The sequence below is a fragment of the Thalassophryne amazonica genome, chromosome 10 (assembly GCF_902500255.1).
Source record: "Thalassophryne amazonica chromosome 10, fThaAma1.1, whole genome shotgun sequence".
Taxonomy (NCBI): Eukaryota; Metazoa; Chordata; class Actinopteri; order Batrachoidiformes; family Batrachoididae; genus Thalassophryne; species Thalassophryne amazonica.
The window spans coordinates 40,107,662-40,123,395 of NC_047112.1; the positions used below are offsets into that span (position 1 = coordinate 40,107,662).

The window sequence follows — 15,734 nt, forward strand, 5'->3', positions numbered from 1 at the left end:
TCCATGAACATTAGGTACAGGATTGGTGACAGGGGGCAGCCCTGGTGGAGTCCAACACCCACCGGAAACAGATCTGACTTGCTTTGGTCATATAGAGACCGGATTGCACATTGCAGCAAATCTGGTATTCCATTTTCCCGCAGCACCCCCCACAGGATACTAATATTTTGATGATCAATACATCCTGGTTGTTGAGATTTACATAAAGAAGGTGTTTTGAGCCATGTTTTACTTGACCTTTGCCCAAACCACTTCAAAACCTTGAGATTTTGATCCAAGTAATACTCCCAGCAAATTTGAAGGAAATCTGTCCAGCCATTACTGAGTTATCCACAGACACACACACGCAGACACACCAGTGAAAAAAATATCCTGCTATCGCCACTTTGCTAACACACAGTGTAATTATAATTGTATTTTCACAACTGCATGAACATTTAGAAGGACAAATTTACTGTTGGTAATAAAGGCACAATGATCTTGAAATGAATGAACTTGAGAAGTAAATTGAAACCATTTGACTTCTCTTATGTGTTTTGCAGACATTTCTCCGTGTGAGGGCCAACAGACACACACGACTTAACGGTACGTTAATGCTTGCAGCATGTATGTCGTGTTTTGTGTCTCAGTTGTAAAGACTTCGCTGTTCACACAGTGGACACTGTTTACTCTGCCGTTTTTCATAAAGACAGGACGTCTGCTTTTGTTCGCGACCAGTTGCATGTTTTATCCAACCCCACCCTACCCCCCACCCTTCCCCACCCAGTTATTCTGATATCACCCCTTTCCCACACCATCTCCACTGGCCTAGCGCCCACACGAGCAGAGGATCTATTAACCTTTCAACTTTGACCTCTTGATATGTTAACAGTCGATGACCTCTGCTGGTGCAGGTGCTACGTCAAATCTGCCCCATTACGCCCCCACAGCGCAGGAGCCCACCTAGACTGCACACAAGCTGGTAAGACACACCAAGAGGCACTTTGCATCCCAACACTCAATCAATGAAAAGAAATACTTACATTAAACACGAACATTCATTTATTCATTCAACTTCATTTATGTGTATATAAATTCTGCTTGAAGTGGGGGTGGGCGTTTGCACAAACTCAGCCAAATATTATGATTGTCGGATCGTCCATTTCAATAAAATGTCTGATTTCCTCACAAATAAAGAATAAATCACTTGTCTGCCTGTCCCCCCCCCCCCCCCCCCCAAACCTTTTGTCATTTATTAAATGTGCTCCTTGTCAGCTGATATCTGGCACAGCAAAACAAAAAGGTGACATGACGTGCACGGTCATTTCTCAATATTAACCAAACGGACAATAACTTACCTCACTGAAAGATTTTGTACAGCGTTTATGTTTAGGGCTCCTTCACACATAACACAACTTGGGCGAAAGACGCAGAAACCGGAAGAAACTCTGCAAAGAAAAAACGAAATGGGGAGCCATGAAACATTCCACCTGCTGTTGGGAGGGACACACGGTCAGACAGGCATGCACGATAGCGCAGCGACGGTATCGTGTACGCTCGTGCACGAACATAGTGCGAGCAGCTGGAATGTGTGACATCACATCGTACAGTAGTGTTCATAATAATAGTAGTGCTATGTGATGAAAAAGATTAATCCAGGTTTTGAGTATATTTCTTATTGTTACATGGGAAACAAGGTACCAGTAGATTCAGTAGATTCTCACAAATCCAACAAGACCAAGCATTCATGATATGCACACTCTTAAGGCTATGTGACCTTTTGACCTCTTAAAATACGAGGTCTGTCAATAAAGTATAGGTCCTTTTTATTTTTTTCAAAAACTATATGGATTTCATTCATATGTTTTTACGTCAGACATGCTTGAACCCTCGTGCGCATGCGTGAGTTTTTCCACGCCTGTCGGTGACGTTATTCGCCTGTGAGCACTCCTTGTGGGAGGAGTCGTCCAGCCCCTCGTCGGAATTCCTTTGTCTGAGAAGTTGCTGAGAGACTGGCGCTTTGTTTGATCAAAATTTTTTCAAAACCTGTGAGGCACATCGAAGTGGACCCAGTTTGAAAAATTCAGCTGGTTTTCGGTGAAAATTTTAAGGGCTGATGAGAGATTTTGAGGTGATTCTGTCGCTTTAAGGACTTCCCATGGAGCGGGACGTCGCGCAGCGCTCCCAGGCGCCGTCGTCAGCCTGTTTCAAGCTGAAAACCTCCACATTTCAGGCTCTATTGATCCAGGACGTCGTGAGAGAACAGAGACGTTTCAGAAGAAGTTGGTTTCAGCATTTTATCCGGATATTCCACTGTTAAAGGAGATTTTTTTAATGAAAGACGTGCGGATGGATTGCAGCGTCGGATTGCAGCGTCGGCTCGCAGCCGCCGCGACGCTCTGCCACAGGAAAAACACCTCCGTGTTGATAACCATTTGTAAAATCCAGGCGGCTTTTGATGGCTTTCAGTGGAGTGAGTATCTGAGAAATTGTTTAACAGCTGGGCATGTTCCAACTTGTCCTTAAGGCTTCCAACAGAGGTGTTTTTCCAGTGGCGGCGCGTCGCGGCGGCTGCGAGCCGACAATCCGTTCGCACGTCTTTCATTAAAAAAATGGATGACATTACAAGTCAGCAGGGGCTTCGGACTGGGGGGGTAAAGGGTACTATGTACCCAGGGCCCAGAACATGGGGGGGGGGCACAAAAAACTGGCATTAAATACATTTTTGTGTCGCATGTTATTAATGTCCATACAATTCATGTTGTAAAAGAATATAATTAGAATGAATGTATAAATGTTGCAAAACATAATTCTGCTCTAACAATAATATTGAAAGATCTCTGAGGGCCCTTCCACCCCTGCACAGTTGTACAATGGTTTAGTCCAGGCGCACAGGCAGCACCCCCCCCCCCCCCCACACACACACACATCCCAAACAGGATCTCACAGAAAGAGGAGGTGTTTAGTCTTGTTGAAACAACTACTCGATTTAATCAATTATTAAAATAGTTGTCAACTAATTTAGTCATCAATTAGTTGTTAAATAACTTTGTTTTACCGCAAATGTTTCATTCTTCCATATAAATCGACCATTTCTGCAGTGCGGCTTTGCTTTGAACCTTGAACCAATCGAAGCAGTGATTCGCAGATCGAAGCAGTGATTCGCAGATCGAAGCAGTGCTTCGATCTGGTGCTTTGTTGATTCAGTGTTTTATTAGGCTTAATCTTAATTTTTCCCCACTAAAACCCCAAAGAGCATATGTCTGTGAGTAACATTTACCTTTTTATGTTAATCTGACCTGTTATGGTCTTCTGAAACAGTTGATAGATGTATTTTATAACTTAAAAATGGGACCGATGCTAATGCGTTAGTATGTCTATGGCGTTTTCAATTTTAAAGTTAGCATTAAGCTGTTGCAGCTGTCAGCACATTTGTTTTCTGTATAATAATTCATGGCTCAGTGTTTGTTGTCGTAAAAGAGTCAAATGTATTACAAATTGTAATATTTTATTCATTTATTTGTATTTATATATCAATAATAATAATAATAATAGAAACAACAACAATAATAGTAATAATAATACAATAACATGCTTTTGGAGGGCGGTATGCATTTTCAAGAGGCCCGACGTCCATGCCCAGTCGCCCAAAATGACAGGAATAGCTGTCATTGTGGGTGACGGGATAGAGGGAGGGACTCAGAAAAATGCATACCGCACGACAACACCATGTTATTTGCATTATTATCACTTTTTACTGAGATACACAACACGTAACGCGTACATAAAAAGTTGGCTCACTTAACTTCTGCTTTGTCGCCTGGCGCGCGCGCTGCTGTTCAAATTCAGCAGTGCGTCCTCATCAAGCTGGCTGCTTTAGCTGCTGTTCATTGTCGTACTGTCTATGAGAAAATCATCCGGAATATCCATATTGGGACCAAAACACACTTCTCGCCTTTTCATCTTTTCCTCTGCGGACAGTTCTTGGGCTGTGCATGCTATGACGTCACTTGTTTACGTACAGCGGGTGGGTATAGCCAGATACCGTCGACGTAAATCTACGATACCGGCCTAGCAATGCCCCGGTAAAGTGATAATAATAACTAATAATGCCACAATACAGTTTTAGAGAAACGGACAAAAAGAATCTGATAAAACAAAACAGAAAAGATTAAACCAACTAACAATGAACATAAATAAATAAATATGGTATGGTATGGTATGGTATGGTATGATTTTATTTCTCAGGGACAGTGCACAATAATACATTGACCTAAAAAACAGGAAAGATGCATTGTGCCAGAATATAGCAAAAATACTAATTTCCACCTGTAGTCACTGGACAGGTTGATGTCTAACTGTGAGTGACAGAGTTTGTAAGTGAAAAGAAAATCCATTTAGCACAAAGACTATTCATTCTGTAAACATATCATACCAAGCCCCTCAAATATACCATTGATAAAAACTTTCAACATTTTACCAATTCACAGACATATACAAAAGATACCACTTTGTTCACACTCATCATATATATATAGTCACACTTTTCAAACATCTTCATGCTATACTCTCACACATAAACACATACATTTACAAATCATACTTTTCAGACACCTGCACTCTGTGCTCTCACGTGCACACACTCTCATACACATACATTCATCAGTGGTGGGTGCAAACTTGCTTTGATAAAAGCCATTTCTTTGTCAGCTGTGCAAACATTGGAAAAGTTGTACATTTCATTATGTCGTTGGTAAGATATTCCACTGACTAGAGGCAATAACAGAAAAGGCAGATTTGGCAAAAGGGGTCCTACATTTAGCGATGCTGTACTCTCCTCTAGAGGTCGCCCTTGTAGCTTGAGTTGTTCTTTCTGAGCACAATGTGACAAACCTTCTTAGGGGAGGAGCAGCCATATCATAGATGATTTTAAAGAGTAGACAGATATTTGCATGTATTATTAGATTGTCAAAATTTAGAACATCATACTTAGAAAGAATAAGACAATGATGATATTGTCTAGATTTCCTGTCTTGAATTTTTATTGCCCTTTTGAACATTGATTCAAGTGGCTTTAGAACTGATTTACTGGCCTGCGACCAACTAGTCACGCAATACAGAAGGCGTGAGAGAATCATAGAATTTAAATACATATGAGATGCCTCAATAGTAAGAGATCCTCGAATGTACCTAAAAATTGCCAGATTAAATTTTAAAGAATTACACAATTTCTTGACATGATTTTTAAAAGTCAAGGTTGGGTCAAGGGTAATGCCCAAGTTGGTGAAGCTGTTTACATTTTTTATTTTTTTCCCATTTATATGGATGTCTGGTTGATTTAAAGGTTTTTGTCTGTTTGTAAAGTACATTGCAACCGTTTTGTCAACATTTAGTGTGAGGCAGCAATTTTGTAGCCAGGCAGCAACGTTTTTCAGTTCTCCTGTTAATTTTGTGGCCACTTCTGTCATGTTCTTTCGTGACTAAACAGGACAGTATTGTCCGCATACATAATGATGTGTGTCACACACCGATGGAAGATCATTAATGTACAAACTAAAAGGCAGCGGCCCTAAAATGGAACCCTGCGGAACTCCCATAGTGCAGTCTTTTAAAGGGGACAATGTGTGATTTACTCGAACACATTGTTTCCTGCCGCTTAGGTATGATGCAATCCACCCTCCCACTACACCTCCATGATCTAAATTTGTTTTAATTTCTTCAAGGAAGTAGGAGCAAGCTGTCTCTGTTGAGTATTTTTTTCTGAAACCAAATTGAAAATGATTTGAAAGAGCAAGGTGCTGGAAACAACTGATCCAGTCTCTGAACAGAATTAATAAAATATTCACTGAAAAACATTGCTAGTGTTGCATCATCATTTTTGGTACTATCATCTATTTTTAGCTGTAGGTCATGTCGAGTGTTTTTTCATTTCCAAGAAATTTGTCAATACTTCTCCACAACAATTTACTATTCCCTTTTGCATCTTTAATTAGATTAAGAAAGAAATTTGCCTTTGCTTTTCTAAGTAATGTTGTGACCTTGTTTCTCAGACTTCGATATATTAATTGATCGGACGTTAATCTAGTTTTGATAAACTTTTTAAGTGAGGCATCTCTTTTCTTCATAAATTCCCAGAGGTCACTATTGAACCACGGCAAACCTTGTTTTTTTTTTGTCTTTATGTATTTTAATAAAATATTTTTTTAAATTAATATTAAATCATTACATGCTTTCTCACATGATTTATATTCTGTTATATCATCCCAGTTTGTTTGCTTTAGATCATTTTCCAATAGAGACAGATCCTTCTTTGAAATGATTATGATCAGATAATCCAGTTAATATATTATATGTTTTCACTGTCCTTTCTGGTTTGTTTGTAAAAATTAAATCTGTAAGTGTTTGGGAAGTTTTTGTTATCCTTGTGGGTTTATTAATTATTCGTCTGATCTGGAATGATTTCATGATTTCTTTAAGATTCTTTTTACGTGTTTTATCTGCCCAGTTTATATTCATATCCCCCATTAATAGGACCTCTTTCCCTTCAAACATTTTAAGCATTTTAAATAACTCTGTATAACTCATTATTTTTTGCTTTTCATGATATGCCGGGGGTCTGTTTGATGGGGTTGCATATATATATATTTATATGTGTGTGTGTGTGTGTGTGTGTGTGTGTGTGTGTGTGTGTGTGTGTGTGTGTGTGTGTGTGTGTGTGTGTGTGTGTGTGTGTGTGTGTGTGTGTGTGTGTGTTGGGAAGCACAGTGGCTTAGTGGTTAGCACTCTTGTCTCACAGCAAGAAGGTCATGGGATCAATTCCCGTGGAGTTTGCATGTTCTCCCAGTGTTTGCGTGGGTTTCCTCCGGGTGCTCCGGTTTCCTCCCACGTCCAAAGACATGCGGGTTAGGTGGACTGGAATCTTTAAATTATCCGTAGGTGTGTGTGCGGGTGTGTCTGTTTGTTTGTCTGTTTGTGGCTCTGCAACAGACTGGCGTCCTGTCCTGGGTGTACCCCACCTCGCGCTCTATGACTGCTGGGATAGGCTCCAGCCCCCCGCGGCCCTTAATTGGACTAAGCGGTTGGAGATGAATGAATGAATATGTGTGTGTGTGTGTGTGTGTGTGTGTGTGTGTGTGTGTGTGTGTGTGTGTGTGTGTGTGTGTGTGTGTGTGTGTGTGTGTGTGTGTGTGTGTGTGTGTGTGTGTGTATATAAGATTTTTGTCCATTTTATTTTTTTTTTCATTCCATAAATGCCTTTTTAAAATTTTGGCACATTATATGGATTATGTTGTAATTTAAAAATTTGCAAAATAAATACTTTTTATGAGAATTTTATGAGAATGCTGTCAACACCTGAAGTTAGTTTTCTCTGACAAACTTTGTGGACATCATCTGACAAGGAACTCATTTTGCTGGATGGAAACACACACACCCACCCACACACACACACACATATTTTGTTTTCCACCCTATCACCATAAAATATAACTGAAGGTGTAATCAATCAGTTATAAAATGATCATGAAAACCTGATGATAATAAACCTTATTTTCTCAGAAATTACAGAAAAACATAACACGATGCTAAAATACCCTCGGCTGTATGAGCATAATAATAGGAAACAGAATGTGACCTTTTGACCTCTTAAAATAGGTCAAGGTCAGTCATTTCTGAACTTGTCAAAGGTTTGTGTCCCAAGAATGTTCCCTGTGAATTTAAAGATTGTGGCAGTAGTAGGACTGGACTTATGCTGAGCACAGACAGATGGACAGACGGAGGGATGGACGTAAGGCCTTCACATTTCCCGATGGCCATATTTTGGCCTCAGGTAAAAATAAATGTGTCACTAAATACAGACAAAATAAATGTAAAAGTACAAAAATGAGCATTTTCAACAAATAAAAAGTGAGCAAACATTGTTGATATTAATTTTTATTTCTGTAACAGTTTGCAGTCTTGACTTATTTTTAAAAAGTCTGAGGCAGATGTTTCCTTTCATAATTTGCATGTGTCTCTTACGTTGTCAGAATCTTTGCTGACAAGAAACCTGCGACAACACAAACACCACCGAAAACATACATCCAGGATTTCTCCATCTTGGACTTTCTTTCCTTCTGAAAGTGACTTGTCTGTGCTTCCAGCTGTTCCTGGAATTGGTCTTCTTGCTGCTTCAGTTCTTTCCTGCACTCGGCCATCTGTGCTTCCAGCTGTTTCTGGAACTGAGCTTCTTGTTGGTTCACTTTTTTCTTGCACTCGTCCTTGTGAGCTTCCAGCTTCCTCTGGTACTCTGCCTCCTTGAGCTGCAGGTTCTTGTCCAGCTCTACCTGCATAGCTGCCCGCTCTATCTCCAGGCTGGTCTTTAGAGCTTCCATGTCCTTCTTCAGACGTTCTCGCTCCAGTTTGACCTTGACCAACTTGTCCATAAGAGGCTGCCAGAGTTCTGCAGTGGTCACTGTTGCTTGGTTGACCTTCATTGTCGCTTCCACAGCTTGTTTGGGCAGAGTTCCTTTCTTGGCATCCTGCTTTTGTTTGTCTCCTTTCGTCATCTTTTTGACTTTCGTTTGCACTTCAAAGGTCTCTGTTGAAAATAAGAATGAAGATGAGATGTTTCATTAGAATCTGACCTGTCTGCAGCACTGACATGAAAGAAAAACACTGTTTGACACTAAAAGATCTACATTTCACTCATACAAAAAAAAAAAAAAAAAAATAGTGGGGGGGGGGGGGGGGGGTGTACTTACTGCCCTGGATGGGGAGTCCTCCTCGGCTGGTGATATTTACAGCCATTGGTCCTTTCCTTCCTTCCACAATGTCAAATTGGACCTTCTGTTCTTCTTTAACAATGCAGATTTGTCCGTCAGCATTCTTGTTGATGGCGGTGTAGTGGAAAAAAACATCCTCCGCCTTGTCTCTCCGTGTGATGAAGCCATAACCATCCTTCTCACTGAACCACTTGATCTTGCCCACAACTTTTGTTTTAATCATTTTTTGACCTCTTGAAGCTGCAGCTGTTTGTTTGGACTGAGTCTTCATGGTCTCATCAGTCTGTTGTGTCTTTGGCTCCATGCTCATTGTTGCTTCTTCTTGGTAAACGTTTGTGACTTCAGGCTTTCTGACTTTCTCCTTCTACTCCCTTTGCTGATCTCAGGTAACTGTTACTTACATGCAGCTTCCCTTTGTGAGAACTTAGATGCTTTGTGATGTCATCACAGGTTCAACTAGTGACTTTATTCCTTTGTACCTTTGATGACATCATAAAGCATCTTCATTCCTTTTGTGAGAACTAAGATGCTTTATGATGTCATAACAGGTTCAAATAGTGACTTTATCCCTTTGATGACATCATAAAGCATCTCCAACTGTATCAGCATCTTTTGATCTCTTACAAATGCTGATTCATCCCTGAATTGATTTACTTTGTGAATTAAAACTAATTATTTTGAATTTTACTGAAATAAAAAATAAGGTTATTTTTCATTAGGTTTTTAGAATAATTCTATTATTGATAGATTTTTGTGCACCTTCAATTATGTTTTTGTTTTTTTTTCTTTTTTGAATGTTGTAGGTCAGGTTAGAAAAATAAAATCACATTTCCTATGTTTTTATTGTTGAAATTGGAATATTTTGACTTTTTAAGTCAGCTTTCCAGTTGACACTTAAAGAAAATTAAATTAAATACTACAGTATAGTAAAGTAATTCCTCTTGGCTTGTTTGTTTTTTTCACTTGGATTCACAACATCAAATTTGAAATACAGTATTCAAGCGTCTGAGCGCTCTAGGTGTTCCGTGCAAAATTCTGCTTGAACTGGGGGTGGGCGTTTGCACAAACTCAGCCACATATCATGATTGTCAGACCGTCCATTTCAATAAAATATCTGATTTCCTCACAAATAAAGAATAAATCACCTGGCTGTGTCTGTGTCCCCCACATCCTTTTGTTATTTTTAAAATGTGTTCCTTGTCAGCTGATGTGTGGCACAGCAAAAACAAAACAAAACAAAAAAAAAAACAGAGGTGACGTGACATGCACAATCAGTTTTCAGTATTAATCACACGGACAATAATTTTCCTCACTGAAACATTTTGCACAGCGTTCTTATTAAAACATTAAATTCTGGCTCTCATGGAAACTTCAAAAAAGTTCCTACCTGTTTTAATCCAGGTGACTTTGCAATTAAATAATCTGTTTCTTGCTGTCTGTGATTCATGCTCGTTAGAATAAAAAAAATGTGTTTGGTCCAGAAATACTGTGTGTCCTCTTTGTATTCCACTCTCCCACCCCTCTGAGGTCCCTTCCCACCCCTGCACAGTTGTACAATGGTTTAGTCCAGGCGTACAGGCAGCACTCCCCCCCCCACACACACACATCCCAATCAGGATCTCACAGAAAGAGGAGGTGTTTAGTCTTGTTGAAGCAACTAATCGATTTAATCAATTATTAACATAGTTGTCAACTAATTTAGTAATCAATTAGTTGTTAAATAACTTTGTTTTACCGCAAATGCAGCGCGGCTTTGCTTTGAACTTTGAACCAATCGAAGCAGTGATTCGCAGATTGAAGCAGTGCTTAGATCTGGTGCTTTTTTGATTCAGTGTTTTATTTCGCTTAATCTTAATTTTTCCCCACTAAAACCCCAAAGAGCATATGTCTGTGAGTAACATTTAGCTTTTTATGTTAATCTTACCTGTTATGGTCTTCTGAAACAGTTGATAGATGTATTTTATAACTTAAAAACGGGGCCGATGCTAACGCGTTAGCATGTCTATGGCGTTTTCAATTTTAAAGTTAGCATTAAGCTGTTGCAGCTGTCAGCACATTTGTTTTCTGTATAATAATTCATGGCTCAGCGTTTGTTGTCGTAAAAGAGTCAAATGTATTACAGATTGTAGTATTTTATTCATTTTTTTGTATTTATATATCAATAATAATAATAATAGAAACAACAACAATAATAGTAATAATAATACAGTAACATGCTTTTGGAGGGCGGTATGCATTTTCAAGAGGCCCGACGTCCATGCCCAGTCACCCAAAATGACAGCTACTCGCCCGAGTTAGACGAGGGCGAATAGCTGTCATTGCGGGCAACGGGATGGACGGAGGGACTCAGAAAAATGCATACCACACAAAAACAGCATGTTATTTGCATTATTATCACTTTTTACTGAGATACACAACACGTAACGCGTACATAAAAAGTTGGCTCACTTAACTTCTGCCTTGTCGCCTGGCGCGCGCGCTGTTGTTTAAATTCAGCAGTGCGTCCTCATCAAGCTGGCTGCTTTAGCTGCTGTTCATTGTCATACTATCTATGAGAAAATCATCCGGAATATCCATATTGGGACCAAAACACACTTCTCGCCTTTTCATCTTTTCCTCTGCGGACAGTTCTTGGGCTGTGCATGCTATGACGTCACTTGTACGTACAGCGGGCGGGTATAGCCAGATACCGTCGACGTAAATCTACGATACCGGCCTAGCAATGCCCCGGTAAAGTGATAATAATAACTAATAATGCCACAATACAGTTTTAGAGAAACGGACAAAAAGAATCTGATAAAACAAAACAGAAAAGATTAAACCAACTAACAATGAACATAAATAAGTAAATATGGTATGATTTTATTTCTCAGGGACAGTGCACAATAATACATTGACCTAAAAAACAGGAAAGATGCATTGTGCCAGAATATAGCAAAATAAAGAGGAGTTTTGACGCCGTAGCATCCGGCACACGTCAGGCAACGGGGATTAATACCCAGTTCTATCCTTTACAATCGCAGGTTAAGACGCGCGTGAGAACAGCGGTGTTCTGCTGCCGCCGATAATGCCCTGGGTACCACTGGATTTATCCAGGCAAATCCTGCGTTACTCCAGGAACTTTTGCATATAGGCACCGCCCCCAGAGTATAATAGGCTGGAGCAGCTGTCAGTGCAGGTGGAGGGAGATCATCTCTCAGCTCATCTCTCAGCCTTTTCTTTTCTGTCCTTTTCCCCTCCTCAATGTGTTGCTCCGTCTCCACCACAGGGCTACCCTCTGCTTCTGAACCAGACCTCTTGGTAAGTCCTTGCCGCTGCCAATTTTATTTTAGGAGGCATACTGGAGCTTCTCTGCAAAAATATCTGGAGCTGGCCGCGAGTGAGAGACCTGCATGCAGCGCGCTAGCGTTTTTATACTGACCGCCGCCTATCGACCGTTTGGAACGCCGTTAACCGCGAGGTGGCGTTTAGAACAGCGTACTGTCCGCTAGCGCCGCCGTTTTGTCTGCCTCTGTCGCCGGTTAAAACGCCTTTGAGGATGCCGATGTGGGCTCTATCGCCGTTTTACATGCCATTGGTTAGGGATACAACAGCGGCCGCCAATTACGGCGGTGTAAACTGCGGCACTACAGGAAGGGGCGGGATGACACAGCGATTAAAAAGTATCAAACGCCGTTGTTCGCGTTGTCTCCGTCGTCAGGCCACTTCTCCGGGAGTGCTCCCGGAATTATTCGACATGTTGAATAATTTTTTCGACGATTTCCGGTGAAGCCGGATCCAAACCACGCACCCGTGCGCCGGCGTTAACTACGGCGTTTGATCCCTAAAACGGCCCGGAGGGGGCAAAATCTCTGCCGGGACGCTTCCAGGAGAGTTTACCTTCTATGTGTAAACGGGGCTTAAATCATCACGCAATGTTGCAAAAGATGTTGGTTGTTCACGGTCAGCTGTGTCTAAATTCTGGACCAAATACAAACAACATGGGAAGGTTGTTAAAGGCAAACATACTGGTAGACCAAGGAAGACATCAAAGCGTCAAGACAGAAAACTTAAAGCAATATGTCTCAAAAATCGAAAATGCACAACAAAACAAATGAGGAACGAATGGGAGGAAACTGGAGTCAACGTCTGTGACCGAACTGTAAGAAACCGCCTAAAGGAAATGTGCCTTTACCTGACATGCAGCCCCATATCATCAATGACTGTGGACATTTACATGTTCTCTTCAGGCAGTCATCTTTATAAATCTCATTGGAACGGCACCAAACAAAAGTTCCAGCATCATCACCTTGCCCAATGCACTCCCATTAAGAGAAGTTTCAGAAGAGGTCGGGATCAGCACTTTATTGGCACATTCCACTGTTAAAGGAGATTTTGTAATGAAAAACGTGTGGACGGATTCACGCGTCGGGAGGCAGCTGCTCATGGCGCTGGACAAACAACACCTCCGTGTTGAAAGTCTCACAGGACAAGTTGGAACATGCCCAGCTGTTCTCGGATACTCACTCGACTGAAAAGCCACAGAAAGCCGTCTGAATCTTACGAATGGTTTCCAACACGGAGGTGTTTTTTTGTTGAGCGCGTCGGCTCCGTGCCGACGCCCGAATTCCTCCGCACGTTTTTCATTACAAAATCTCCTGTAACAGTGGAATGTGCAGCAAAAGTGCTATGTCCAGCTTTCTTGCCATTTCTGTGGTAGTCACACGATGTCCCGGATCAACACAGCGTTCAGTTTAGAAATGATCTGGTCGTTCCAGCCTGTCGATGGCCGCTCGGTGCGCCGCGTGCCCTCCGCCGCTGTGGGCCGTGTTCAAAAAGGTTTTAACACTCCTTAATCCGTGTGACGCCGACAGAATCTTCACCGAAATCCATCTGAATCTTTCGAATGGTTTCCAACTGGCTGTCTCTAACAGTTTCTGAAAAAAATTTCATGGAGCAAAGCGGCAGTCTCTCAGCCATTTCCCAGACAATAAAAATCCGACGAGGGGGTTGGACCAGTGCTCACTCAAAGCCTGGCCACAGGCGAATGACGCAACTGACAGGCGTGAAAAAACTCACGCATGCGCACGAAGGTTCAAGCTTGGCTGATGAAAGTGTACATGATTCAAATCCATATAGTTTTTGAAAAAATTAAAAAGGTCGGATAGTTTTCTCACAGACCTCGTACAAAAGATACCACTTTGTTCACACTCACACTCACCATACATATATATATATATATATATGTATATATATATATATATATGTATATATATATATATATATATATATATATATATATATATATATATATATATATGTATATATATATATATATATGTATATATATATATATATATATATATATATATATGTATATATATATGTATATATATGTATATATATGTATATATATATATATATATATATATGTATATATATGTATATATATATATATGTATATATATGTGTATATATATGTATATATATATATATATGTATATATATGTGTATATATATGTATATATATATATATATGTATATATATATATATATATATATATATATATATATATATATATATATATATATATATATATATATATATATATATGTATATGTATGTATGTATATGTATACATATGTACGAGGGCTGTCCGTAAAGTATAGGTCCTTTTTATTTTTTTCAAAAACTATATGGATTTCATTCATATGTTTTTACGTCAGACATGCTTGCACCCTCGTGCGCATGCGTGAGTTTTTCCACACCTGTCGGTGACATCATTCGCCTATGAGCACTCCTTGTGGGAGGAGTCGTCCAGCCCCTCGTCGGAATTCCTTTGTCTGAGAAGTTGCTGAGAGACTGGCGCTTTGTTTGATCAAAATTTTTTCTAAACCTGTGAGACACATCGAAGTGGACATGGTTCGAAAAATTAAGCTGGTTTTCAGTGAAAATTTTAACAGCTGATGAGAGATTTTGAGGTGATTCTGTCGCTTTAAGGACTTTTCACGGTGCGAGACGTCGCTCAGCGCTCTCAGGCAGCGTCATCAGCCTGTTTCAAGCTTAAAACCTCCACATTTCGGGCTCTATTGATCCAGGACGTCGTGAGAGAACAGAGAAGTTTCAGAAGAAGTCAGTTTCAGCATTTTATCCGGATATTCCACTGTTAAAGGAGATTTTTTTAATGAAAGACGTGCGGACGGGTCCGCGCGTCGGGACGCAGCCGACGCGGCGCGGCGGCACAGGAAAAACACCTCCGTGTTGATAACCATTTGTTAAAATCCAGCTGGCTTTTGATGGCTTTCAGTGGCGTGAGTATATGAGAAATTGTTTATCAGCTGGAGATGTTCCAACTTGTCCTCAAGGCTTCCAACAGAGGTGTTTTTCCTGTGGCGGAGCGTCGCGGCGGCTGCGAGCCGACGCTGCAATCCGCCCGCACGTCTTTCATTAAAAAAATCTCCTTTAACAGGGGAATATCCGGATAAAATGCTGAAACCGACTTCTTCTGAAACTTCTCTGTTCTCTCACGACGTCCTGGATCAACAGAGCCTGAAATGTGGAGGTTTTAAGCTTGAAACAGGCTGATGACGCCGCCTGAGAGCGCTGCGCGACGTCTCTCACCGTGAAAAGTCCTTAAAGCGACAGAATCACCTCAAAATCTCTCATCAGCTGTTAAAATTTTCACTGAAAACCAGCTTAATTTTTCGAACCATGTCCACTTCGATGTGTCTCACAGGTTTAGAAAAAATTTTGATCAAACAAAGCGCCAGTCTCTCAGCAACTTCTCAGACAAAGGAATTCCGACGAGGGGCTGGATGACTCCTCCCACAAGGAGTGCTCACAGGCGAATGACGTCACCGACAGGCGTGGAAAAACTCACGCATGCGCACGAGGGTTCAAGCATGTCTGACGTAAAAACATATGAATGAAATCCATATAGTTTTTGAAAAAAATAAAAAGGACCTATACTTTACGGACAGACCTTGTATATGTATGTATATATATATATATAC

General features: G+C 40.6%; 1 protein-coding gene across 1 annotated transcript in view; it reads left to right on the plus strand.

Moving 5' to 3' along the window:
- The window catches only part of rnf220b (ring finger protein 220b), an 89,053-nt gene that overhangs the window by 43,190 nt on the left and 30,129 nt on the right, over positions 1 to 15,734 (plus strand). Inside the window, 2 exon segments of the mRNA XM_034179865.1 lie at positions 543 to 585; positions 872 to 961. Of these exon segments, the coding sequence (XP_034035756.1) occupies positions 543 to 585; positions 872 to 961 (133 nt within the window).